The sequence below is a fragment of the Gymnoscopelus braueri genome (assembly GCF_963280865.1).
Source record: "Gymnoscopelus braueri genome assembly, chromosome: 19".
Classification (NCBI taxonomy): Eukaryota; Metazoa; Chordata; class Actinopteri; order Myctophiformes; family Myctophidae; genus Gymnoscopelus; species Gymnoscopelus braueri.
Genome location: NC_137621.1, coordinates 17,563,463 through 17,588,746, shown reverse-complemented (window position 1 = coordinate 17,588,746; position 25,284 = coordinate 17,563,463). Strand labels below are relative to the sequence as shown.

Genomic DNA, 25,284 nt, shown 5'->3' with positions numbered 1-25,284 from the left:
CGCGGACCACTCACCCCCCCAGTGGTTCTTGTTGCATTTGTTTTTACTGAGGATGAGGTTAGAAATAAGTTTAGGGTTCAGCATAGTTTTACTGGGGTTACGGAATACGGTTAGGTTGTTTAAGGATAGTTTACTATACTGAGGTTACGTTTAGGAATACCAGGTGGCGACCGGAGGTCGCCGGATTCGCCCGGCCCGGGGTGACTGTGTTTTGGGGCGAGCGTTTTACGCTCTGGACCAGAGCTAGGTCAGACGCGCTCCAAACACAAGCTGCGCATCTAGCACTCCAAAGACACACAGACCTGCAGATTGAAGTAGAGGCTAAGTAAGCACAGTGCAGAGTAAGCCTACAGAGCTAGCCTGGAGGACATACGAATATTTCTTAAATAAATGAATACAAATAAATAAACAGACAAATTGAGGAGAGAGAGTGTTTTAATTTAAGATCAGTCGAGGGCTCGAGGCAAAAAAGACACGCCAGGAGGAGGTCGGTGGTGGAGAGAGAGTTGCGTCTCTCGGAGCTGCAGAGTGGGCGGGGTTTAATGATTGACAGTGTCTCTAATGACACCAGACTCAAGTAGCCTATATAAAGTGGGAGCGACGTCAAACATCCTTCATTGAGGAGAATCAGTAGGATGGTGATGATGCTCCACATTAACTGAAGCACACACACACACACACACATACGCACGCACGCACACGTGCAAAACGCTCTCCGCACAAGATCCTGGGTGTGTGTGTTTTTTTTTAATTTCTTCTGCATGATTGAAGAAGAAGCTCAAGGCTTGCATCTCCACACCAAACAAAAACACTCAACCGGCACGATGGATGGACAACTTAAAAAAGACAGACGAATGAGTCATCTGTGGATATTATTAAATAAAAATATACGACTTATATTTGTGTAAAACCTCATCATATCATTTGGATAACAAGGCTGTTTTTTTGTTTTCTTAAACTTTCTGTTTTTTTTTGGATTGTTGTTTTTTTGGAGCTGCTGGATCTTGTCCTTTAATACACACAGGGTTTCGAAAAAGGAATATATTTTATTATTTTTGCTTTTTTTCAACGTTTCACCATCATCACCACTGTGGAATAGGAGCGTTTGTTTGTGGTGGACGGACAACTTGTTTTTCCAAGGATACGCACACAAGCTCTAAAGAATGGCCTTTTGGTTCACCTTTATCCTCGCAATTATTATAACATTATCTACTCAGGTAGCTATGACGATTTTAATTTAAAACCTTTTTTGCAATAAGGGATACTAAATAAATAACCCATTGGCTATGCAAAAATAGCAGATCTACAAGCTCACAGTGCGTCAGTGCTGCTGCAAGCTTGTAGATCTGCTATTTTTCTTTTTTCTTTAAAATCTTGAAAGTGTGAAAACTAGTGCTTAATGTGTCTTAATGGGATACCAAAAAAATATATAATATTAATAAAATAATAACATAAAATAAAATTGAACAAAATGTTGTTCTTTGCAGGTTCAGGGATCAGGTGTGTTCGAATTAGACCTTCATCATTTCCACAATAGCAGAGGTTTGCTGGCCAATGGACTGGCATGCAGCAGCAGCTCTGCGTCAGGCTGCAGGACCTTCTTCCAGGTGTGCCTGAAGAACTTCCAGACGGTGGTGTCTCCTGGTCACTGCATCTTCGGCAGGGCCATCACACCGGTCCTGGGTACCACAGACTCCTTCAGCATCACTGAAGGAGGCCGGCTGCGTATACCGCTCAACTTCACCTGGCCGGTAAGAGGGAGCACCTGAACGCCTCCCTAGTCCCTAAGGTGTTGTTGCTTGCCTAACGCAGTGGTTCCCCAAAAAATAGAAATTAGATGCGTTTGCCCGGTACCCAAACTAGTGAAAATAGCAGACCTACAATTAAGCTCACAACAGGACGCTTTGTGCTGCGTTGTGAGCTTGTAGATCGGCTATTTTCACTATTTCTTTATGGAATTTCTTTTTTTGATTAATTGTTTTATTCATGAAATTAGTTTTTTTTATTTTTATGTTTTGACATTTACTCGTGACCCATAAAAATTGGTCCGCGACCCAAAGAATGCGCCAGAGCCACTGTTTGGGAAACAGTGCTGTAAAGAACAGATCTACAAGCTAAGTTAGCCTGTAGTAGATCTGTTCTTTTTTTGGCAAGCGACACCCTCAGCCTATTATTTTGTCTTAAGCTTAGGCTACCGCTACTTGATCAATGAAAAAGGGTGTTAGGTCAGCAAACTATACAACATTCAGCCAGGCTAATTCATTAAGCGTCCAAAAATGCTTCTTAACTTTATACTAGCTTATTCTAAATGTTTGTTGACTTGGATTAATTAATTTTTGAATTAAATGTTCCTCCACAGGGCGCGTTTTCATTAGTTATTGAAGCCTGGAATTCTGCGTTGGATCTACCTGGAGGTGAGGACTATATATGTTATTACCGCTAGAGGGAGACATGCACTTTAGCTTGGGACATAGTTATTATTAATAATACAATATAATAATCCTTATATATGTATTAATATAGTCTGGTATTTAGTAGACTTATTTTTATTTGTATTTCTTATCATTTCATTTGCATTTGAGGTTATAGCGTTGGTTGGGATTCGTTGCGTGTAAAGCTTTTCTTTTCAATCACATCTCCAACACAATGTCACTTCCCTTGGTTTATTTTCGGTGTGGGAAAGTGTACAGAGTAGTGAGAATATGAGGCTCTTGCCAAAAGCATATGACTGGCCTCTTCCTGTATTTTACACCTCTTTGTTCGTCCATTTACACTGCAAATAATGGTTCAGACGTTTTGTTGTCATAAAGGAAGAGGATATTTCAATATATTGTATGGCTATTGTTAATTGATTCTCTGAATGAATAGCTCGTTGGACTGTCAAAACACATGAGAATTAGGCCTGTGGAGCTTTGGTTTATCCACCTGGTACTTAATTGCAGTTGTGGAAGAACTCATTTTCTACTTAAGTAAAAGTATCAATACTGCAATGTAGAAATACTCTAGTTAAACTTGAGTAAAAGTACTGGTATCAAAATGTACTTAAAGTAAGTACCAAAAGTAGAAAGTACTCATTATGCAGAATGTCCCGTTTCGCATGTTTTCAAATGTATAACACTCTTTTGAAAATAGCAGATCTAAAAGCTCACAATGCATCGCAACCCATTGTGAGCTTGTAGATCGGCTATTTTCAAATGGTCAAATCTATAAAGTAACTAGTAACTAAAGTTTTCAAATAAAAGTACAATATTTGCCTCTGAGATGTAGTGGAGTAGAAGTAAAAGTATTGAAAATTGGAAATAAGTGCTTGAGTAAATGTACTTAGTTACTTTACACCACTGTACTCAATGATGTGTTATATATTCCATTTTCGCAGATACCTCCTCCTCCAACCCTGACTCGTTGATCAGTTCTTTCTCCATCCAGAGAAAGCTGGGCATCGGGCCCTCGTGGTCCCAGGATGAGCAGAGCGGCACTTGGACGGAGCTCAGGTACTCATACCGCTTCATCTGCAGTGAACATTACTACGGGGACACTTGTTCCAAAATATGCGCTCCAAGGGACGACCGTTTTGGCCACTACACCTGCCAGCCTGACGGGCAGGTAGCCTGTCTTCCGGGATGGAAGGGACAATACTGCCAAGAACGTAAGCAACCCGAGGAAAAAGACGCCATATGGTCGCTTTTTTTTTCTTTGTTTCTGATAAAAAGGTCACAAGTTGAACTGAGTTTTTTTTTTCCCCTCCCTGAAATATGGTCTTGGTTATTTTGTTGAAATGCACAAAGCTACACAGCTACAGTATAGCCTATGTCAGTGGTTCTCAAACTTTCTAATTTCAAGGACCCCCATAACTCAGAGAGTGTACAAATGGAACCAAATGGACCTGTTAGGGTCCATTTGGTTCCATTTGTACACTCTCAGAGTTACAGACCTGTATGGGTCAATTTGGAACCCCCTCAAGGAACCATGAGTGTCCCTGAACCCCACTTTTAGAACCACTGGCCTATGTAATCTTCTATTTAGTGTATAGGCTATAATTATTTTAAATGACGCATAAAGCGGGCCTATTAATAGCACACTTGAATTTGGACATATAGCCTGAACACCCTTTGAATTACATCTGATGCATTTTAGAGACGACTGTCCCCCTCTCTCTCTCTCTCTGCATTGAGCCTGTGCGCTAAGGCGCGTGCATGCGGGTCAACCTAATCCGGGGCGTCGGGTCTGAGAGCAGCACGGCACGCGTCGGGTTAATCGCGGCATTATCGTCCGCCACGCGCCGCTAAATTGCGGGCTCTATTGTTGCAGTGGGAGGGCAGCAGCTGCACACAGGGTCCGAACTGCCCGCCCAGAACAATGGGGCAGCTGTCCGCTTTGGAGAGCAAGCATCTGCTGCAGACTAACCAGCCGTTTAACTCTGGCCTTGTAACCATGCAAAATCAATGTCACATACAGGGCAAAACAGGCGCAGCAAATTAGAGCTTCTATTGAAATGGGCCAGGTAACAGGTTTTTTATTTTGTGAGGCAGGGCGTTCAAAAGGTGACAAATGCCAAATTAGGAGCTTATTATAACAAATTGGCAGCTTATATGAGACTTTGCAGGCAGCTTTACTGACAAATCTTTGAATTGTCCTTCTGTTTTGCAGCCATTTGCCTTGAGGGGTGCAGTGAAAGGAATGGAAATTGCACATCACCAGGAGAGTGCAAGTGAGTTTGCAAGTTGATATTATTATTACTATTATTGTTGTTATTATTATTATTATTATTAATACATATAAATCACTCACTCACTCACTCACTCACTCACTCACTCACTCACTCACTCACTCTCTTGTCTCTGTCTGACCTGTATGTCTTGCTCTTGCTGCAGTGGGTAGAAGGTCAGCGGTAGGCCTAATGTTTGTGTGTATGTGAACACACAGTGATGGTAACATTGTTTGTGTGTGACACACAGATGCAGAGAGGGCTGGCAGGGTCCCTTTTGTGACGTGTGTAAACGCCACCCGTCCTGTAAACACGGCACCTGTGCGGAGCCGTGGCAGTGCACCTGCAACGAGGGCTGGGGAGGCCTGTTCTGTGACCAAGGTCAGTCTACATTACAGTGCAACTCTTTGATTCTTTGACGCATGAAAAGAGCTAGAAACAATGAAACCTGAATTATGATTATGGTGCAGTATATCACTACAGTATGGTGATAAATATGTTATATCGCTGTTGTCGGGCAGACAAACTTTTTGTGTTTTTCCGTAAATTGTCCTACTTGATTATACTACAGCGTCACAAAAAAGCAACAAAAGTAGCAGATACAGTACACAAGCTTTCTTCGCGCCGTGTTTTGAGCTTGTAGATCTGCTACTTTTGCTATTTTTGAATTTGAATCCTGAAAGATAACAGTTTTGGACATAATGAGGTTTCCACCCGACAGAGACGATATAATATGACAACCACAATGTACACAATGTACTATGTTCCTAATTCCTAATTCTTAATCCCGCCCCCATTAATTGTGTCCAGATTTGAATTACTGCACGCATCACAGGCCCTGCTTCAACGGGGCCACATGCATGAACACGGGCCAGGGGAGCTACACGTGCACCTGCCTGCCGGGCTTCACCGGGGTCAACTGCGACTCGGAGGTCAGGGAGTGTGACAGCCAGCCCTGTCGTAACGGAGGCCAGTGCCTGGTGAGTCCGGAAGTCTCTCTCTCTCCTTTCCCACAACACAAGCCTTCCTGTTTTTGTTTTCGCCTCAGTCTATCTGCGAGCCCAGGAGGATGCTACCGATTGCCGAGTCGCTGGCTGACCCAGTTCACAGACCCTTTACTGTAAATAGAATTCACGCTGTGAATAGGAGAATAGAGAATTAATCGCGCCACTGCAACTCTGACAGAGGGGGAGCTCTCTACCGTACCTATGCTACAGTACAGCAGCAACGTTGCCTACATAGGAGCCCGCTGATCGTCTTAATATCTCTTTGCCTGCAGAACTCAGAGGACGGCTATAGGTGTGAATGCCCAAATGGGTTCGAAGGGAGACATTGCGAGGACAGGATGCTGACCTGCTCGTCGGATACACCCTGCTTCCACAACGGCATATGCAGAGAGCGAGACAACGGGCGTAGCTACATGTGCGAGTGCATGCCGGGCTTCACCGGGCTCAACTGTGAGAAGAAAGTGGATAAATGCACCTCGCTGCAATGCACCAATGGTAAATCTATTATTCTCTGTGTATCATACATATGCACAACACACAATGTGTGATAATATCAACGGTGAGCTATAATAATGGTTTGTATATTGTGCAGGTGGACACTGCGTGGTGCTCAGTAACCTCAGATTCTGCAGCTGTCGCTCGGGCTTCCGAGGGCTGCGCTGTGAGATCAACATCAACGAGTGTGCCATGAACCCCTGTGCCAACGGGGCCACCTGCTTGGATCGCATCAACGACTACACCTGCACCTGCCCGCCGGGGTTCACCGGCCGCAACTGTGACAAGCCCACAGACCGCTGTGCCGCCCAGCCTTGCCTGAACGGGGGGACCTGCGTCATCGGAGCTAAAGGCCAGCCGACCTGCCTCTGCCCGGCGCACTACAGCGGAGCCCAGTGCCAGTCCTACGACGTGCCTCTGGACGTCACCCCCAGCCCGAACAAGAGCTGGGTGCCGGGGGAGAGGCTTAGCTGGGTGGCCGTGAGCATGGGTGTCGGCCTGGTGGTGGTTCTGGTGCTGCTCTGCATGCTGGCCATGGTCCTCCGTCACGTCAGGAAGCAGAGGAGCAGGGAGCGGGCCACGGACACCATGAACAACATCTCCAAGGCGGACTTCCAGAAGGAGAACCTCATCTCCACGCTGGAACTGAAGAACACTAATAAAAAGATAGATCTTGAAGTGGACTGTCCCAGGGAAAAGTCCAACCACAAACACGTCAACCATTGCCACCTGGACTACAAAACCTCCAATGGGTACAAGGATGAACTGTCCCTCTTGGACAAAGACGAAAACTGTGAAAAGACAATAGAAGGCAAAATGCCACTGAATAGAATGTACAGGTGAGCGCAGTACACGTGAAAGGGTTGTTATGAAGAGTTTTAGAGACTTGTGTGACATTTTAACTACATGAACCCCAGCAACCCTATTTTGGGGGTGAACCTCCGGTGAAAATAGCAGATCTACGAGCTCACAACGCGTCCCAACACGTTGCATTGTGACCTTGTATATCCGCTTTTTTTTGGGTGAATAGATTTGGTATAGAGGGGAAAAAGCATAGGCGACTCTAATCAACATAATACAGAGGGTTTAAGTGGTTACCAAGATCACAATATGAACAGTGTTTAGGTCAACAACAGATAACAGCAATGGTTTTGTGCGTATTACTAACGTCTATTTGTTCTTCACAGAGAAAGGCCGGAGTGCAGAATATCAACAATATGTTCTTCAAGAGACTCAATGTACCAGTCTGTGTTTGTTATAGCAGAAGAGAAAAATGAATGCATCATAGCAACTGAGGTAAAACATTTAATGGATGATCTTTATTACATTACATTACAATTACTTATTCACTAATGGACCATAATGTTTTTTCCCTCCTTTTTGTTTGAGAGGTGATGGTTCAGATCAATAATCAGCTTTCTCTCTTTCTTTTCTCTTTGTGTTTCAGGTATAATACATGGAAGATATTAGTCGTTCTGTACAGTGGATATCTTCTGGACTGTTTACAAGTGTAGAAAGCCTGGGATTTATTTAAATGCAACTTGCTGCTCTTGAAAACTTGATAACTGGATAGAGCCTGTGTGCTCTTGGAATGCAATAGAACTCAAGCTACCAATTCTTCTTAGAATGTAAAGACTGAAAAGACTGTGGGAAATAATACGCGAGTGAGTCTGACTTTTGGACACGACTTTTTAATGTTTTTAGATTCAGGTCGTTTTCTGGACTACCCAAGGTCGTTCGAGGGCAACAGGCCTAATTATTTATGCCAGCATGTTGATTAGTAGAAGAAGACTATCTGGATGTACTCCTCTCCACTCCACCTTCTTGTGATAATCAGCAATCAACCAATCAAATTACTGCCAGCAAGCCTGTGGAAGGAGCCAGCATTTTTCAATTTTCTGTGACTTGGCTATGCGCTATGCAAGCAAAAATGAGCATTGTGCTAAAAAAAAAGAAAGAAAAAAAGAAGTGATTTAAACTACTGAAAACGGTTCATTTTTGAAGAATTTTTGAGGCATGTCAGTTTTGTAAATGTAATCTTTTTGATAAAGAATGTATGCAGCCCAGATCACCAAGCCTTATGTATGAGTTTCAGAGCAACATTATGCCCTGCCTCATCTTGATTCCTGTGCACAGTACAGCAAAGTGGACGTGAAATAGAAATCAATTTATTGCAATATGGTGCAACACTGGGGAAACTCAAGATAAGGCAACATGTTACCTTATGCAAGATCACCCATAATTAAAGACAAAGAACACATGAAGTGACTATCGTACCAAGGACGCCTTCTATTGAAAGTAGTGAACCAATAATGTTTGTGTAAGATTAGTATTTCATTAGTTATTTAATATTATGAAGCACTGATCTTTCTTTTTTCTATGTTTTATAAGATTATTTTGTATATAATGTATATTTATATGTTACGATTAGAAGTATGAAGTGTACATCTGCGTTTAAGTTTATGCCCCAGAAAGTTGAATTTATTTTTTAAATGTCGTTGGTGTTGCTTTTTTTTTTTTAAGAAGAAGAAAAAAACATTAATACATATCTGGTACACTGTTGTTTGTTGGTCTTATTGAATTGTTGAGTGTAAGTGGTCAAATAGAGATCCTAATTCAGCTAAATGTTTAAATCATTTAGAATCTTTATTTGAAGTGTGTCATCTGGTGTGCTAGAATAAACATAACGAGGATTCACAATTGATGTCACAATAGTGGAAGTGTTGCAGACTCGTGGGGGCCCTTGAACTGCAAAACCTTGCTGTTTACTAAATGTTCTTTTCGTTTCTTCAAAGATTTTCAAAATTTGCAGATGTGTAAGTTCACAACTTATCACACTGTGATGTGTTGTGAACTTATACTGTACTTAGTTTTGCTAAAATAGTGCTTAAGTGGTCATGGATAATACATCCATCATCGCATGACCCTTTTACTCAACACCTATTTTTTCCCGTTTAAAAAAACGGAAAGAAATCAAAACGGTCCTCCAACGATTAATGTCAGGGCCCAATGAAACTGCAGACTACGCTTCCAGTTGTTTGTGATGTCAGTATCTTATCCTTGGTAGTTTTATTCTGGCTGGTGTGGAAGTGGCTTCAGTATGATGGCCTTGTAGCAGTTCTAATGAATCCATATCTATGGCCATGACAGGCATGTGTCAGTGGGATGTCAAATCAATGTGCTCACAATCATTCAGTGGACAGTACTGTAATTGGCAGCAATGTAAAAAAAGAAAAAAAGGGAATTGCTCAGACAAAAAGATATATATTAAAAAAAGACCTGTATGTGAATATAAATCATTCTTTGTGGTTTTCTTTTTTTTACCCTAAACTGCTCTCTAAATTCTACTTTAAACAATTACATCATATTCTTTATAAGAAACGATACGATGCACATACTCCGTCTCCTATGGCTGGGGCGGCACGTGTCAGTGGGTAATGTTGAACGGGTGGAGTAGGATGGAGATGCTATATGCCCTCCTCATTGGCACGTGAATCAATACCACAATATAGAAATACTGTTACAAGAAAAAGTATTGGCATCAAAATGTACTTACAGTACCAAAAGTAAAAGTACTCATTATGCAGAATGTCCCATTTTCACAAATAAAATTAAAAAAAAATAAAATAGAAGATCTACAAGCTCACAACGCTGTGAGCTTGTAGATCGGCCATTTTCAAATAGCCAAAGTTTAAATAGGGCTGAAGCGGTTAATGAATGTTTTGTAATGATAATCAAAATCTACAAATCAACTAGTAACTAAAGTTTTCAAATAATTGTAGTGGAGTAAAAAGTACAATATTTGCCTGTGAGATGTAGTGGAGTAGAAGTAGAAGTAGCTTATAGAAAAGTCCACTTAAGTAAAAAAAATACCCCAAAATTGTACTTAAATACAATACTTGAGTAGCCTAGTAATTAGTTACTTTACGCCACTGCCAGTTAGCATTGAGAATCTTAATGGACATAGGCCGGAATTCATGTTTACAACGGTTCAGCCTGCTCTGGGGAACCCTGAATCATAAGAACTGGACTGCTCTGGATAGAGCATGTGAGTTGGATCAGACACTATTTACTGCGCCTGTCTGATAATAGACTGCTCATAGATTGTTTGGAGAGACGAGTGGTAATTTAAGTCTTTGAGACATAGCAATCTGCACCAGACGAACAATCTGTGATTTCAACTGTAGGCTACAGACAAGTTTTCATACCAGGCTATTATCTAATATAATGATATCTAATAATAATATACATATCCTTGCTGCCGGGCAGAAACCTCTTAACTCCATATTTTAACTTACAGTATGTATTTTTCCCCTTCTTTTTTTGTAAATTAAGGCCATTCTTCATCATACTACAGTGTCACACAAAATTAGCAAAAATAGCTGATCTACAAGCTCAAAACGTGTTGCATCGCACTTGTAGATTGGTACATTTTTGCTATTGTTGAATTTGGACATGAGTTTTGGACATGAGGTTTCTACCCGACAGCAACTATGTGTAATATCTCATAATACTCTCTGCATGACAAAATATACAATTAGAAATGATTGTTCACATTGTATCATCTTAAATGAACCACCCAGCAATTTGCTTGCAAACCTACATCTTATATTTATCGATTTAGTTATTTATAGATTGATTTGATTTACTTTTACGATACACTACTTTTACATACATTATGAAACACACACACGCACGCACGCACGCACACACGCGCACACACACACACACACACACACACACACACACACACACACACACACACACACACACACACACACACACACACACACACACACACACACACACACACACACACACACACACACACACACACACAAGAACACAAGACATGGGCTCAGTTTCATCTCCAGCCTCATGGGTGATGATGGTGTACAATAAAGACAATCAGGAAAATCCCCTGCAACATGATAGCAGAGATACCAGGCTCAACATAGTGTAGTTCAGATAGAGTTCCCAGATGTGACACTAAATCCAACAGTAATCTTTGCCAGCCTTTGACAGTTGGTGCTCTTTCATTAATTCACTGCAATAACACATTTTCCCTTGCAGCATATTAAGTAAGAATGCAGTTTAGTCTCTTATTGTTTTTGTTGTTATGTACAGTGGGCTATCTGCTTGGGAGGGCCAGGATGATTTACACCGGGTCCATTTCCAGTTCCAAAATGTTTCAGACACATTAGACAAGTATCTTTGCCGCTTGCAGCATGACCAAAGACAGTGAGTTAGCTGGAGTACCACAACCACTAACTTATGTCTTTTGGGTGAAAGCGTTGGGTAAAAATTATGTCTGTGATTGAGGGATATTATGCATTCAGTGTATAATCTTAAACTGTATTGCTTTGGCAAGATTGCAAACTGAAATTGATTTAGCATGTCTCCAGATATATTTCTGTTCTTTTTTAGTACGGTAAAAGTATCAATACTGCAATGTAAAAATACTCTGTTACAAGTAAAAGTCAGGAATTAGAAATTTTACTTGAGTAACAGTACAAAAGTATTGGTACCAAAAGTAGAAAGTACTCATTATGCAGAATGTCCCATTTCACAAGTTTTCAAATGTATAAAATCTTTTGAAAATAGAGAAAAAGATCTACAAGCTCACAATACGTTGCATTGCGACGTATTGTGAGCTTTTAGATCGGCTATTTTCAAATGGCCGAAATGTATACTGTAGGGCTGAAGTGGTAAATGTATGTTTTGTAATAATAATCAAAATCTACAAAGTAACTAGTAGCTAAAGTTGTCAAATAATTGTAGTGGAGTAAAAGTATACTATTTGCCTCTCAGGCAAAATTGTACTTCAGTACAGTACTTGTACTTTGTTACTTTCAACCATTGACAAAAATAAACAAATGCATTGGACTACAACCCCACGCCACGTGAGAGAATGATGTACATACTGTACGTATGTACTGTACTGTTATGTTCATTCATTTACCAGAGCATGCAAACAGGTCCCAGGAGAGTCCTTCCACTGAAAAGTTACTCTGTTACTATCAGCACAAAGGACCACCTCAACAAATACTCTGACTCAAGAGGAAGATACCATAGCAAATCAGGTTGCTACTTAAAATAGCCTTGGATATATAATAGATGTCTTCCCTTTTTTCACTGATACTGCCAAAGCCTCTCTCATACAAATTAATGCAACCACCCCACCCACCCCTGCCACACATACTGCACATACACACACCCCTGTGCATACACACAAGTGCTCTCTCTCTCTATCTCTCTCTCTCTCTCTCTCTCTCTCTCTCTCTCTCTCTCTCTCTCTCTCTCTCTCTCACACGCACGCACCCACGTACGCACGCACGCACGCACACACGCACGCACGCACGCACACACACACACACACACACACACACACACACACCAGCCACACACACACACACACACACACACTCTGTCCTTGAACCTTCTCTCAACACAATGCATTTGTATTGTGTTGAAACGCGTCCTGTTTGTGGACATAAACTAATTGTGCATGTTGACTTATTCTTGTTCACTATATCAACCATGTTTTCCTATAGCCTGCATTTGTCTCAAAGACTTCTTATAATCTTTGATGACAGTTTGATGATTTTGACTGAGCTCAACAAACTAGCCAGAAGAACTGTAGATATACACAAAGTGCATTTCTGTTAGCCTGGCATGGCCAGACTAATATGACTGCAGAGGGCTATTTCTTTCATTTTTGCACTGGTTTCCAGGCTACATTTCTGTCAAGTATGTTGGGTGTTTCAACAAATAGCAAAGCAATGTCTTTAATAAACACTTGGGGGCAGTAAGACTCATGTTAGGGACTTGAGATAATTTCTTATCTTCAATAAAGTAGCTCATAATATAAAAGACCTAAAGTCACCAATTGATTTGAATGAATATACGGCTATATCCTTAAAGAATGTGAATGATGTCAAGTCGATCATACACATGAGGTGTATAAATATTCTTTACTTAATTGACTTCTTGATCATTGGGAATATTGTAATGTTAATTAAATTATGGTAGGTATGCTGATAGGATAAAAAAGGAATAGAGTCTGCTCACTGGTAATGCTGCAAAAAGCTCCGCTTTGTATTTATTGCGTTCGTCAACGTTTCGGCCTGTTCAGACCTTCATCAGGACATATACAAGGGAAAAGGGCATACACACAAACATTTATATAGGGTACATCTACGCACTGATAGGCTCACCCCAATAGGGTAAGTGAGGGCACAGTCAACTCAACAGTAGGTATGCTGATAGGGCCATGTCATTATTATAATTGTGCTTTTGTTTGCTTGTTTGTTTGTTTGTTTTTCAAACAGACAAATCAAGCAGTCATGGTGACTAGAGTCACTAGACCATAACACAAGTTTATCAGGTGTTACAGACACACCCAATTAGAATGTGGACACTTAATGAGCTTTTGAAAACCTACAGCTAAACTACACTGTCTCTATTTATAGGTAATCTGATTAGCCACTCACTGCTTGTGCTTGACATGCTAGGATACCATAGGGGCGGCCTCTGCAAGCCTAAAAATAGAAGGCTGTGTTCTCTGCTGACTGTACGAAATAACTAACGATTGGGGGGACGTACAGTACCTGGTTTTTGACACTGAAGAACTGTGATGAGAACATTCTAAAGCAGGGGTCTTCAATGTTTTTCAGGCCAAGGACCCCTTAGCTGAGAGAGATGAAGCAGGGACCCCCACTACGTTGTTTACAATTGTGTTGCAGATTAAACTTTTTCATAGATTTCATAGATGGCTTCATTGACTATCATCGTGTTTTGTTCATTTCAGACATTTAACCACTTAAACCTTCAATACTTAGTACTTGATTTGATCCTTTTCCCCCCTACACCAAACCTCTTTGCCGAAACGCTTGTAGATCTGCTATTTCCGGCTAATGTTCCCCTCAGAATAGGGTTGCTAGGGTTCAAATGGTTAATGTAAAAGAAAAACATCCTACCACACAAATATTTGGCAGATCTGAGGACCCCCTAGGGGTCCCAGACCTCCTGTTGAAGACACCTGATCTAAAGTTAATGTTTGAAAATATCAAAATGTACAATAGGCTAAAGAACCTTGAACACATCAGCCAGACTTTAAACGTAATGACACAACGATGGATTAGCTATTTCTGTATCTGGCCCATTAGGAAGCACTTTCACTTTGTTGTGACCTGACATTGTTTTAAGACAATTAAAGAGAAGAAAGAAAGAAAGCAACAGCAGCAACAGCAACAGCAATGAAAATGTGGATTTTTGAGTTTTTGTGTTATTTGATCTGACCCAACTTGTTATTATACCAATCCCACAGGTCAGCTATTGGCTGACAACGTCCTCACATCTTGGAGGGGTCGGGTGTTTTCTCTGAAAAGTTACTCCCAGATTGAACCTGATTGGTTCATAGGAACGTCTTAGCCAGCCCTTTCTGTGATATCATTGGTCGGGAACGTCCTGTCCTGACGCGTGCTGCTGATTGTGAACAACAAACACACGTGTGTGAACTGTACAGATAAAGCCAGCTGTAGAAGTTAGCATAGGCCTGTTGATCAATATTTTGTATCGGAATCAGGGCGTTTTTAAAGCTATTTATATACATTACAAAGAGCTATGAGCCATGAGTCATTAGACGTGTATTTAAGTCCGGTCTGGTAAGTCATTGGAATGCATATAACGATAGAAATAACATCATTGGTGACATCGAAAGGACAGTGATCACTTCTTGGTATAAACTCGAAAGACTAAAGACTTTAACAATGAAACTGGAGGACATTACGCTAGAGAGGACCCTGTGGATATTTGGATATGGTTCCCTGGTCTGGAAGCCAGACTTCAAGTTCAAAAGGAGCATCATCGGCTGTATTAAAGGATATAAACGACGCTTTTGGCACGGGGATGATTTCCACCGAGGAGACAAAGAAAGGGTATTGAATGAATCCTGTTATTTATACTCTCGTGGGAAAATGTTATTTACAAGCTTCTCTGATTGTTACAGATTGGCTGCAGTGTTTTGCAAAGGTAGTGTACGAATGGTTGTCTAGGACTAGCTCCATAAAGAACCTCTCACTCCGCTATACAGCTCCGAGATGAGGTTCTATGTCGTTACCTTCCAGAATCGGGTGAACGTCCGCCAAGGCTCCGCTGTTTACCCTTTTGTATACGTCGTATCCCAAAACTAATGGTAGATTCCAAGCCGCACGGATGTTTAAAGTTTGGTTCGGCGCATAAAATTTTAGGAACGGAGCGAAACTACCCGTTTAAATCGCTTATTTAGTCAGCCTGTGGCCATGTTTCCCATTCAACCCGGAAAACCCCCCTACGTCCGCTGCCAGTACTGCTCCCGGTTTGGCTACAATGGGAAACATGGTCACAGGCTGACTGAATAAGCGATTTAAACGTGTAGTTTCGCTCCGTTCCTAAAATTGTATGCGCCGAACCAAACTTTAAACATCCGTGCGGCTTGGAATCTACCATTAGTTTTGGGATATGATGTATACAAAAGGGTAAACAGCGGAGCCTTGGCGGACGTTCACCCGATTCTGGAAGGTAACGACATAGAACCTCATCTCGGAGCTGTATAGCGGAGTGAGAGGTTCTTTATGGAGCTAGTCTAGGACATGGGTTTTCAACTGATTATGAACCAGGGACCACCACCCTGACCTGACTGAGAATCAACCTGGGGACCACTGTTGTGTTGGGACTCAGCAGCTCAGCTTGGGAGGGGGGATATGGGCGTGGTGTGGGGGAAAATTAAATAATGACTGTTAAGGCCTTAATTTCATTTGTTAATTCGAGGTGAATTAAATCAAGCCCTTAACAGTCATTATTTAACTGAGATATGCTAGTGGTCCAGAGCTCAGAAAAGATTGAGAACCACTGATCCATTCCTTTCCCATGGTTGCCCCTATTCTGTTCTCTTAACCTTCCATATTAAACTCATGTTAACTGATTCATTGCAACATATGTATGAGCAAGCACATGCAATTGATATGGGCACATTTCCTACTAATGATGACCAAGGGACAAGGGACGGTTTCCCTTGAAATTCTAACTCCCATTTCTGTGGAAGTTCTTGACATCCGACTTCCAAGTAACTGACAACATTGATGCGTCATCATACATCATACTGTTTCTCAACTAGTGGTCGATAAAATAAAATATAATACAAATCTTCACTTTCCTACATTACTAAATGCATGGTCAGGGACCACATGCAATACCTTCACGGACCACCAGTGGTCCACGGACCACCAGTTGAAAACCCATGGTCTAGGATAGTGGTTCTTATATAAACTTATTTTAATTTCAAGGACCCTGAGAGTGTACAAATGGTTCCATTTGTACACTCTGAAGAGTTGCAGACGTGGGAGGGTCCCTTTGGAACCCCTTCAAGGAACCCAGATGGTCCCCCTGGACCCCACTTTGAGAACCACTGGTCTAGGAGGCCTCTTACTGCCTACTAGAAACACTTTTAATAGATGTCAAGTCAGCATCATACAGGATGGAAGCTTTGTGGGAGATTATTATTGGCTAAACCTGTGCTAATTGGTGATACATCAGTTCAGTTGTGTGTATTTTCTTTGTAACTATGAACGTTGCCAAAATGAACTGGAGTGCAGCAAACTGTTTTTTATTACTTTTTGTTTACTACTATAGTCTACCCAACCTATCTGATATCCATTTTGGATCATGAGATTTAAAAAAAAATTATGTCAGATTTTCTGTCAGGCTAATTAATCAACATGATTTCAACTGTCATTTCATGGCAAGCTGCATGTCTGGTCCCATCATGTACAGTAGATGGACCTCACAGAGAACTCTGTGATACATGGAAACGGTTGTCATCTCCTTCCAATAGTGCTTCTAGACTTCTGCAATGTGCTGACTAATGTTGGACTCGACTGACACTGTCATGTTTATGCTTCTCTCCCCTACAGCTCGCCAGAGTTGTCACCCTAGTTGAAGATCATGACGTAAGTGTGTCCTTGTTTTGATGATAATATGTTGCTGTTTATTCCATGTACTCTATACATACAGTCCATGTTCTTATGATATAATGGTTTACATTACACTGGGACATATTGCAGTCTGGAATGATTTACATCCAACATACTATACAATGGTAGTGTCGGCAGCACAGAGTGCCGCGCTATGAGCTTGTAGATCTGCTGTTTTTGAAAAATCGCTTTGAGTTTTTGAGTTACAAATGTTCGCTTTAAAATATATATGTTCAAAGATTTGCACACATTTTCACGATTATTTTCTAAAATAGCAGATATACAAGCTCATAGCGCATGAGCTTGTATATCTGCTATTTTTGAATAGCCAAAGAAATCTAAAATGACAGAGATGCTTTCCCGGTCTTAATGGGTTAAACCCTATAATCTTTGCTGACCTTCCCCCCCCCCCCCTCTACACCAAATCTCTTGGCCACAAATGCAGCAAGCTTGTAGCTCTGCTATTTTTGCTGAATGTTTACCCCAGTATATAGGGACACTAGGGTTCATTTGTAGTTGATACGGCCACAGTCATCTTTCTATCCTTTCCAGTTTATGTCCAAAGTAAATCCCTTGTTTTGATCATAAGTGCTCTATAAATAAAGTGTATTATTAATATCGGAAAGTCTACTGGACAGAAGGGAATGGAATGTTCATTAATCACTTAAACCCCATACTTCATTGCCATGGGTCCACCATGGGTCCCCTCTACATCAAATCTCTTCACCCAAAATAGCTGATCTACAAGCTCACAATCGTGTCACAATGGCAGAATGTTCACCTATTTTTACTGAATGTTCCCTTGTTATGACATTCATTCATTGGTTAAAGCAAAACTTTCTCCGGTGATGGACAAACCACATCAAAAGTTTTGTTCAGTGGTATTATCGTTTAATTTGTTTCTGTATTGAGAAAAGTCGAGCCCGCGCTCCAGCTACTGTACATGGAAAATAACCACTTTATTTGTAAAAGCTTGACAACGTTTCGACCCTCTAGGCTCTTCTTCAGTTCAATATTGACTTTGCCCTTTATTTGCAAATAAAGGCGTTCTTTACCATGTAGCTGGAGTCACGTGCAGGCTCTACTTTTCTCAATGTTGGCCTTATTGGCCCAGCACCCATAATCGCTGTGCGTATATTTAACCCGTTAAGACCGGGGACGCATCTGTGTCATTTTAAGATTTCTTCTGGCTATTCAAAAATACTATTCAAAAATTCACGATTTTTGAAAGAAAGCGTGAAAATGTGTGCAAATCTTTGAATATATATATTTTTTAAAGCGAACATTTGTAAAATATTTTGTCCCAGGGACCCCCAGAAGCAAAGATTTGAGTTACAAATGTTCACTTTAAAAAAATATATATTCTATGATTTGCACACATTTTCACGACTTTTCAAAAATAGCAGATCTACAAGCTCGTAGCGATGAGCTTGTATATCTACTATTTTTAAATCGCTAAAGACATCTAAAATGACACAGATGCGTTCCCGGATTGAACGGGTTAAGTTTCCTTTTTGAAGTTGTTTCTGTACTCAATGTCCAATTGTCTAATATATCATTACAATTTAGTTACATGTTGTGCTCTTTGCTATTCTGTTATCCCCGCCGTTTAGGCCTGCACCTGGGGCGTGGCTTACGAGGTGAGCGGCTCGCAGATCGACCAGTGCCTGGGGTACCTGAACGTGAGAGAGGTGGTGCTGGGCGGCTACCTCACAGAGAAGGTGGAGTTCATCCCCAGGGAGAAGGGCCAGGGCAAGCTGCTGGCCCTCGTCTACATCGCGACCTCGGACAACCCCATCTACCTCGGCCCCGCCTCGGACACGGAGATCGCCGCCCAGATCGCCATCTGCAGGGGCAACACGGGACACAACATCGAGTACCTCCTTCGCCTGGCCGAGTTCATGAGGCTCTGCTGCCCCGAGGTCGAGGACGACCACCTCTTCTCCATAGAGGCGGCCGCCCTGCAACTTGTTCTGAACTAGGCTGGGGGGGCGATATGGCCAAAATCCAATATCGCAGTATTTCCTACCATATACCTCGGTATCAGTTTTGTGACGATAATCCTGACGAATGATGTACATTTTCTTACACATTTTTCCAAATATTTTCAAAATAACTAAAATAGCCGATTTACTGTACAAGCTCACATGTTGTGAACTTGTAGAGCGGTTATTTTCCACTATTTTTGAAAAACTGTGGACGTATAAAATAAGGCTTAAGTGATTACAACCAGGAAAATACAACACTTTTGCCATGTCACAGTATGCAATATGCAAAATCCAATATTTCACAGCATCAATATTCCTGAACTGATCACACGGTGAGCACTGCAAACTTTTAGCTGGACTGATAATGCTTGCCACCGGCATCTGTGACAGGGATTTGAAGGCACTCCTTATCAGAAAGGTCATACAAGGCATCGCTTGTGTACGTTATGTTATGCAATCCTGTGTCCTGGCTTAGAGCGTGCATTTGTAGCACGTTGTCCAACTCAGGCTGACCCGCTCCTACGCTGAATGTGAAGGTTTTCATTGGGTTGTGACTTTTTACAACTGTGGCTCTGTAGGAGGCAAGCCGTCTAGAAATGGGTTTGTCTGTGAGTCAGATCGGCGCCAAATTTCTTGTGCACGCTGGCAGTAGGCCAAGGAAGTACCTCCACACAGTTTTATTGTTTTCTAAATATTTAACTTTCATTTAATGGAAGTCAGTGGTGGTGGAATCAGGACGAAACCTTGCCCAAATATGGAGTCTTATGGCATACGTCCTATGTGCTTATGTCATACAGTAGATACGTCATATGTGCTTATGTCATAGACTGTCCACATGAAGTCCAAAATCCACATGGAAGCCACATTAGAGCCGTGTTGTTTTTAGTGACCACAACAATAGACAGATGGGAAAGGCAGAAGATAGCCTGCAGCAAATGGCCTCGAACCTTATTTATATGGTATGCACTCTTACCAGGTGAGCCACCAGCGTGCCTCAGGCTTGGGGCTTTTAAGGCACAGTCACACTACCATCGAATTGTATCTCTCCTCATTAGTACTGTACACTATATTTACTCTTCTGTAAGAAAGTGTGAAATGTTTGAGATTTACAGTGCAGAGATACGCAAAAATAGTCACTCACTATACATGCTGTGTGAAAACGGGAAAAAGTGACTAAAAGACATTGTTTTAAATGCACATACTGATGTTTCCTTTTATTTTCTACAACTTAATATTTTAAACATTTTGTTAAAGGATATGGTGGGGAACTTATTTGTAAATATCCTGTATGCATTATTTTCTTAATAAATATGTTTTAATAAAAACATCTTATGGTAGTGTTCAGTCTTTTCTAAAGGTACACTTAAAACCCAAACCCTATATACTGTAGTACTATCTTGACCGGGGTCCCTCAGAGGTCTGTACTTGGTCCCCTCCTTTTTTCCCTCTACACAAAATCTCTGTGCCGAAAATAGCGAGTCACAATAGCGTATATGGGCTATTTTTGCTGAAGGTTCACCCTCGAATATGGACACTAAGGTTCATGTGGTTATTTGGGATAGTTTTTGTATTTTGGCCTACACTTCCATATAGTATCTCCCTTGGCTGTTGCCAGATCCTAAATGTACCGTATGTTATCTGGATGAGTGTCCACCCGTGTACAAACATTTCTGCCTCATGCTCACATACAGTACAGTAGTATCACATGGCCAAGCAGGGTGGACAGTCGTAAAAACCTAAATGTGTTGCAGGCTTTAGTGACCTTTTCTCAAGATTGCTGGAAGTACACAGCAAAGCATTAATGTAACCTGACAGTGTAAACTTCTGTCCGGATTTTGCTGATGAATAACTTGTTCACTAGAAATGGTACATGGACATGTTCTGTGACTTTTATCTTTTAACTGTCAGGCAGACATGCAAAGGTGTCACTTTTCAGCTACAGTCACCTTTTTGAACCCAAATAGGGCAATTGTGTGACACCTGACCCGAAAGAAAACAACATGTTGTCACTCTCAACATTATATAACGAGGCCAGGTTTGTACAAGTCTATTGGTGGAGGAAGTAGCATATCTTGTTTATTACAGTGCAGTCCAGTCAGTCACAGAAATATAAATAACACCCCATGCTTTCATACCCAGTACATTTTGTTCTTCGAAGACTTTCTGCACTCAGATGAGAAGTGGACTGAGGCATTATAGACCAGCTGGGAGGTGGAGGGGCACACAGGGGTAGGTTCCATGTCTGAGATTTGATCACGTTGCAGAAACATGTGCACGTGCCTGTCTGGAAAGCACTTTCAGCCCAGGAGCACACATACTTTTTAGAGGAGGTATGCACAAAACCAAAATCTGACCAAAACTAGGTCAAAGGTTTTTGGAGTCATGAAAACACTGAAAGAAAACACTACATATTACTGAGGAATGTGAGTATATGTGTATTGGAATTGGATAGATAGAAAGTCAAGTCCACATGAGCATGTGTGGTGTGACCGTGACCTGAATCTTTATTCATCTGTCAGTACATGATTTAGACTTTTAGAGCCTGTTGATATGGGTTGCAGTTGCACAGCTCGTGGTTTCAGCAGCCGCCTAAATGTCAATTGTACATTGAAGCGCAAACACTTTCAACGCATTATTATAACTCTCAGCTCTCAGAAAACGTGCAACCATGACCTGTTTGTAGAAAATAACAAGAAAATCCAAGCTGACATGCAGTATTAACCTGTATTAACATATAAGTCTTTGTATGCGGCATGTGAGCTTCTGGATAAGCTATTTTCATCACGTGGCGAACGATGGAGTAGCCTATGAATGAAGGCCTAATTGTCACCTATAATGACTTGCTCAAAAGTCAAACTAGGGACATCAGGGTTAATGTGGTTAAGACTAAACAATGTTGATAACGTGGTATAACACAACACACTAAGGTTCGGGTTTTCTTTATTGTTACAGCTTGTGTACAGGTACACAAGAATATAATTAGTTTTTGTTCTTCTTGCCCCATAGTTGACACATTGACAAGATTTTGAATGGCATAATTTCCTGACATTTTAATAGTTATGTTATTCAGACATAGATGCTGTGTACAGTATGTTGTCTACTTATGCTAAGTGCTAAGTGTCCTATGTTATTTAGATAGATAGCAGGTTTGAAGTCTACTTGTTACCTAGTTACTTTGTACTTGTTATCATTGCATTCTGATTCCATTCTAATCCTCACCACTTTACAAAGTGGTGAGGTTTACAAAGCAAGGTTCATGACACTTACCAGTCACTTGTAATAATATAATAATACTGTAGTTAATTGCTCCTAATTATAGGAGCACATATCAAAACAAAATGACAAAGTGCTTTGCATAAAATCTAAGAAATCATCAAATCAAAAACAGAATAAAAACATGATGAAATGTTTATGTGCAAATGTGCAATGTGAAATAAAAACCACTTAAAAGTGTTTTTTATATACTGTATAGAGTGTTTGTTCAATAACAGGGGTCATCTCATCTCTACAGCTCTTTAGTTAACAGAAAATACATTTTCAGATTGGGATACCAATCTCATCCAATCAGGAGTGAGAACTCGTACAGTATGTAGGATAAACACGTGAAAATGATTAAGCAAATACATGAGCAGACAATTTTCCTTTTTACTAAGCCGCTGGAGAGACAGAGAGACCATTGTTACTGAACAAACACTCTATAGCAGTGATTACTATCAGAATATTATAGAGCTTTACATTTTTAACAATAAACTTTTTGTTTTAACCAAAATATATCACTTACACCACCTTTACTATAGGTTTCTATAGGTCTATAGTTGGTCCCCTCTTTTTTCCAGCTCTACACCAAATCTCATAGGCAATCTATAAGCCCACAACACGTTGCAACGCTTGCCTAATGTTCTATTATGACATGCCCAAAATAGGAATCCCAGGGTTCGTGTGTTTAAGAGAATAAAACAATAACATTAAAAAAATGCTAATTATGGAAATGCCTTTTGATAAAAAGCTCGTTTTAACAAAGGAAACAAACAACACCCCTTTCCTTATACCCTCAATCAGGCAAGGAAACATTGTACTTTGTAAATTATTCTGAAGAACATCTGCTACATGCCTAAATTGTAAATTGTACGCTCAGTAGCAACATTAAGTTGTCATAATGAAGCCTTTATACACTGTTCACATGCTCCAAAATCAATTTCAGCCAATTCACGCCACATAGAGGATTCTCCAGCTGCTCTGAACATCTGCTGATCTACCACCGCTGTTGTCACTCCTGAACGTAAAAATAGATTTACCGGAAAACGTACAGTTGGGAAGATCTCTATAGTGTTTATGAAGACTGACATAATGTGTGAAACAATTAAATATATGATATGACAACTGATGAACACTATGAGAGCGTATGATAATTTAGTAAGCTGTCAATTTGGCAGCTCTTAGATGGCTTTAGAGGAGCTGATAATGAAGACTGGCTAATCAATAATGGCCCCTCACTAAGCTCTGTTAGGGCTCCTTGGAGAGGCATGAAGTGGATAGATATTGGGCCCTGGGGTCATCAAGGTAGAGCACAGACATAAGCTAAGCTTTCTACAATAGTTACATCGTGGTCCGGACGGCTGGCGTAGCCGTCTGGACCACCTAGGCTGCTAATGTGTGTCGTGGGTTCGAATCCAGATCGCGACGACCTTTGCTGCGTGTCACTCCCCATCTCTCTCTCCCCGTTTCCTGTCAGTCTACTGTATCTATCAATAATCTATCAATAATAAAAAAAAAAGGCAGAAAACGCCAAAAGAAATATCTTTACAAAAAAAAAGTTACATTGTGAATCTTGAATGAACAAAAACCACAAACTAAACTCTAGTCTGACTCTTTTTGACATTACAGCAAAGGGAAAAGAAAAAATCATTGCCTGAATATAACCGTAGCAAATGTTATGGACCATGTGAACAAAACGCAAAATACCAAACCTCCCAAAGACCTAATTATGAGCTCTCCTCATTTGGTATCGATGGATTAATACCATAGTCATTATCCGGTGAACAGAATGCACATTGAACATACACAATGCTGAGGAGTGGAGTGAGGTCATGTCCTCTGGACCCCGTGCTCAGCCAATCACTGATCTGAATAGCTGACTGATCCCTCCCTCCCCGGACCTCCACACCTGCATGCTAATGTGGACTCAGCCTGAACCCTGACCCTTGACTTTGGGATGGTCAGTGGAGGGCTGAAGGTTGCCCTGGAAGTGCGTTAAGGAGAAAGTGATTGGGCTACTAATGGAGTCCAACCACTTTAGAGTCCAAGCCTCCCCTCACACTGGCCCTTGCCCCAAGGTCAGCTCCATCCACCAGGGATCAACTGACCTCCCTGTGGGTTCCTCCTGCTTGACAGGAGAGCTGCTGTGTGGTCATAAAGACCACCACAAACTAATGGGAGGACTGTGCACTAATTGAAGACAAACAATAGCTAATGCTTTGGCAGTAACCCACAGGGAATTTTTCAACCCTCTGACAATCAGCTAAATTCTTAAAAATAAACACGATCGTGCCATGTGGATTGTTTAGTACCAAAATGCATTTTTTTACGGGCAAAAAGACCAAAAATTTTGAATTTAGCTTGATTCTTTGCTAAATTACTTTGCTAATTTATTCAATCTTGGCTTGATTCTTGCAATATATGTCACCAGGGTTGTGACGCCATGTCTTGCAACACTGTAGAAGAACTCTTAATTATAGTCTGATGTAAGTGCTTGTTTGTCGAAACATCATAGCAGAGACAAACAATATACAGACTCATCCATCATTGTGCAATGATAAATGGCATTCTTTAATCCATCCATCAATGTCTGTGGTTGATGTGGCTGTTTGCTCCCCTCATCCAAACAGAACATGACTCACAACAACCACAAGATGTTTTAATCCAATCTGTCTGGACCAGGAGGGGTGACTGAACCAGGCCTGACGCAATTAGAGACCAATCCAGGGAGCTGGATCCTTGCTTCATTAGCCCGGCCCAACCCTTGAGGAACGGCACTTTGGATGCGCTTAATTTCATTTGATTTCTAATCTCATTTACAC

At 41.1% G+C, this 25,284-nt stretch overlaps 2 protein-coding genes across 2 annotated transcripts; both read left to right on the top strand.

The window, feature by feature from the left end:
* The first annotated feature begins 632 nt into the window (after nucleotides 1–632).
* Nucleotides 633–9,484, top strand: LOC308075099 (delta-like protein 4). Its single transcript, XM_080414724.1, has 11 exons — nucleotides 633–1,217; nucleotides 1,488–1,751; nucleotides 2,360–2,414; nucleotides 3,377–3,646; nucleotides 4,648–4,708; nucleotides 4,956–5,086; nucleotides 5,516–5,685; nucleotides 5,985–6,207; nucleotides 6,305–7,046; nucleotides 7,395–7,503; nucleotides 7,655–9,484. Exons 1-11 carry the CDS (start codon nucleotides 1,164–1,166, stop codon nucleotides 7,658–7,660), a joined length of 2,085 nt encoding a protein of 694 aa, XP_080270850.1. The 5' UTR covers nucleotides 633–1,163; the 3' UTR covers nucleotides 7,661–9,484.
* Nucleotides 9,485–14,838: 5,354 nt separating this feature from the next.
* On the top strand, nucleotides 14,839–20,480 carry LOC308074412 (glutathione-specific gamma-glutamylcyclotransferase 1-like). The gene is made up of 3 exons (XM_080413849.1): nucleotides 14,839–15,146; nucleotides 17,160–17,195; nucleotides 18,833–20,480. Exons 1-3 carry the CDS (start codon nucleotides 14,979–14,981, stop codon nucleotides 19,199–19,201), a joined length of 573 nt encoding a protein of 190 aa, XP_080269975.1. The 5' UTR covers nucleotides 14,839–14,978; the 3' UTR covers nucleotides 19,202–20,480.
* The last annotated feature ends 4,804 nt before the right edge of the window (nucleotides 20,481–25,284 follow it).